The sequence below is a fragment of the Hipposideros armiger genome, unplaced genomic scaffold (assembly GCF_001890085.2).
Source record: "Hipposideros armiger isolate ML-2016 unplaced genomic scaffold, ASM189008v1 scaffold_70, whole genome shotgun sequence".
In the NCBI taxonomy this organism is placed as follows: Eukaryota; Metazoa; Chordata; class Mammalia; order Chiroptera; family Hipposideridae; genus Hipposideros; species Hipposideros armiger.
Window position 1 is genome coordinate 801,162 of NW_017731420.1, and position 803 is coordinate 801,964.

The window sequence follows — 803 nt, forward strand, 5'->3', positions numbered from 1 at the left end:
TGCTCAGAGCTCGTGCTCCCAAGCCAACTCTTAATCAATGAGCCACTCAGCTGGCCCTGCAATTTCTCTTTTTGTAGGTCATTTTGACCTATTTTTAATTGGATATTGGCAATTTCATATGGCTCAGCCTAACATCATTTTCCTTTAACCCTCTGTGGCCCTTTATATCAATATTGCCAATGGCATTTATCTAGAGCTGTCTTGCCTCACCGGGGGCTATAAATCACCTTGAGGGTAAGGACTACAGCTTGTTTCTCTTTAGGCCCTGCTCTCTACCTCACAGAGTAGGTTCTGAATGAATGTTTGCAGGGTGGGTGAAGTTAGAGTAGGTATCATCGTTGTGTTAACTTGCTGTACCTTCCCTTTCAGCGGTCCACATGTGCAGCCTCCGGAAGCATAACTGTGCCCACTTCTGCATCAATACTCCTGGCTCATACGTATGCAAGTGCAAACAAGGGTACATCCTCAACTCGGATAAGAAGACTTGCAGAAGTAAGATTTCTTTGCTGATGTATCTGTACTGTCTTCTTCTCTCCCTCTCCCTCTTTTTTTATCTGGGCCCACTTAATTCATTTGTGGCCCCTTACTCAACTAAGTCATCACCTACCTAAGGATAGAAATGAGGTTTTGTAATTTGTGCATTTTGTGTTGACCCCACTGCCAACTCTGCCATCATAGCACCTAGGCCAGAGTGGGGCACATAGTAGGCCATCAGGAAGAGTTTGGAAGATGGCACCTGCTCAGAAGTAGCCTCCTTTGATTCATGAGTTGGTGACCTTTACGTCCAAGCTGTTCTTCAGGAG

General features: G+C 45.3%; 1 protein-coding gene across 1 annotated transcript in view; it reads left to right on the forward strand.

Annotated features, from left to right (window-relative positions):
- Positions 1-803, forward strand: part of MATN2 (matrilin 2) — a 136,683-nt gene that overhangs the window by 60,131 nt on the left and 75,749 nt on the right. The window contains exon 3 of the mRNA XM_019642525.1: positions 370-492. Within this exon, the coding sequence (XP_019498070.1) occupies positions 370-492 (123 nt within the window). The remainder of the gene's footprint in view (positions 1-369; positions 493-803) is intronic.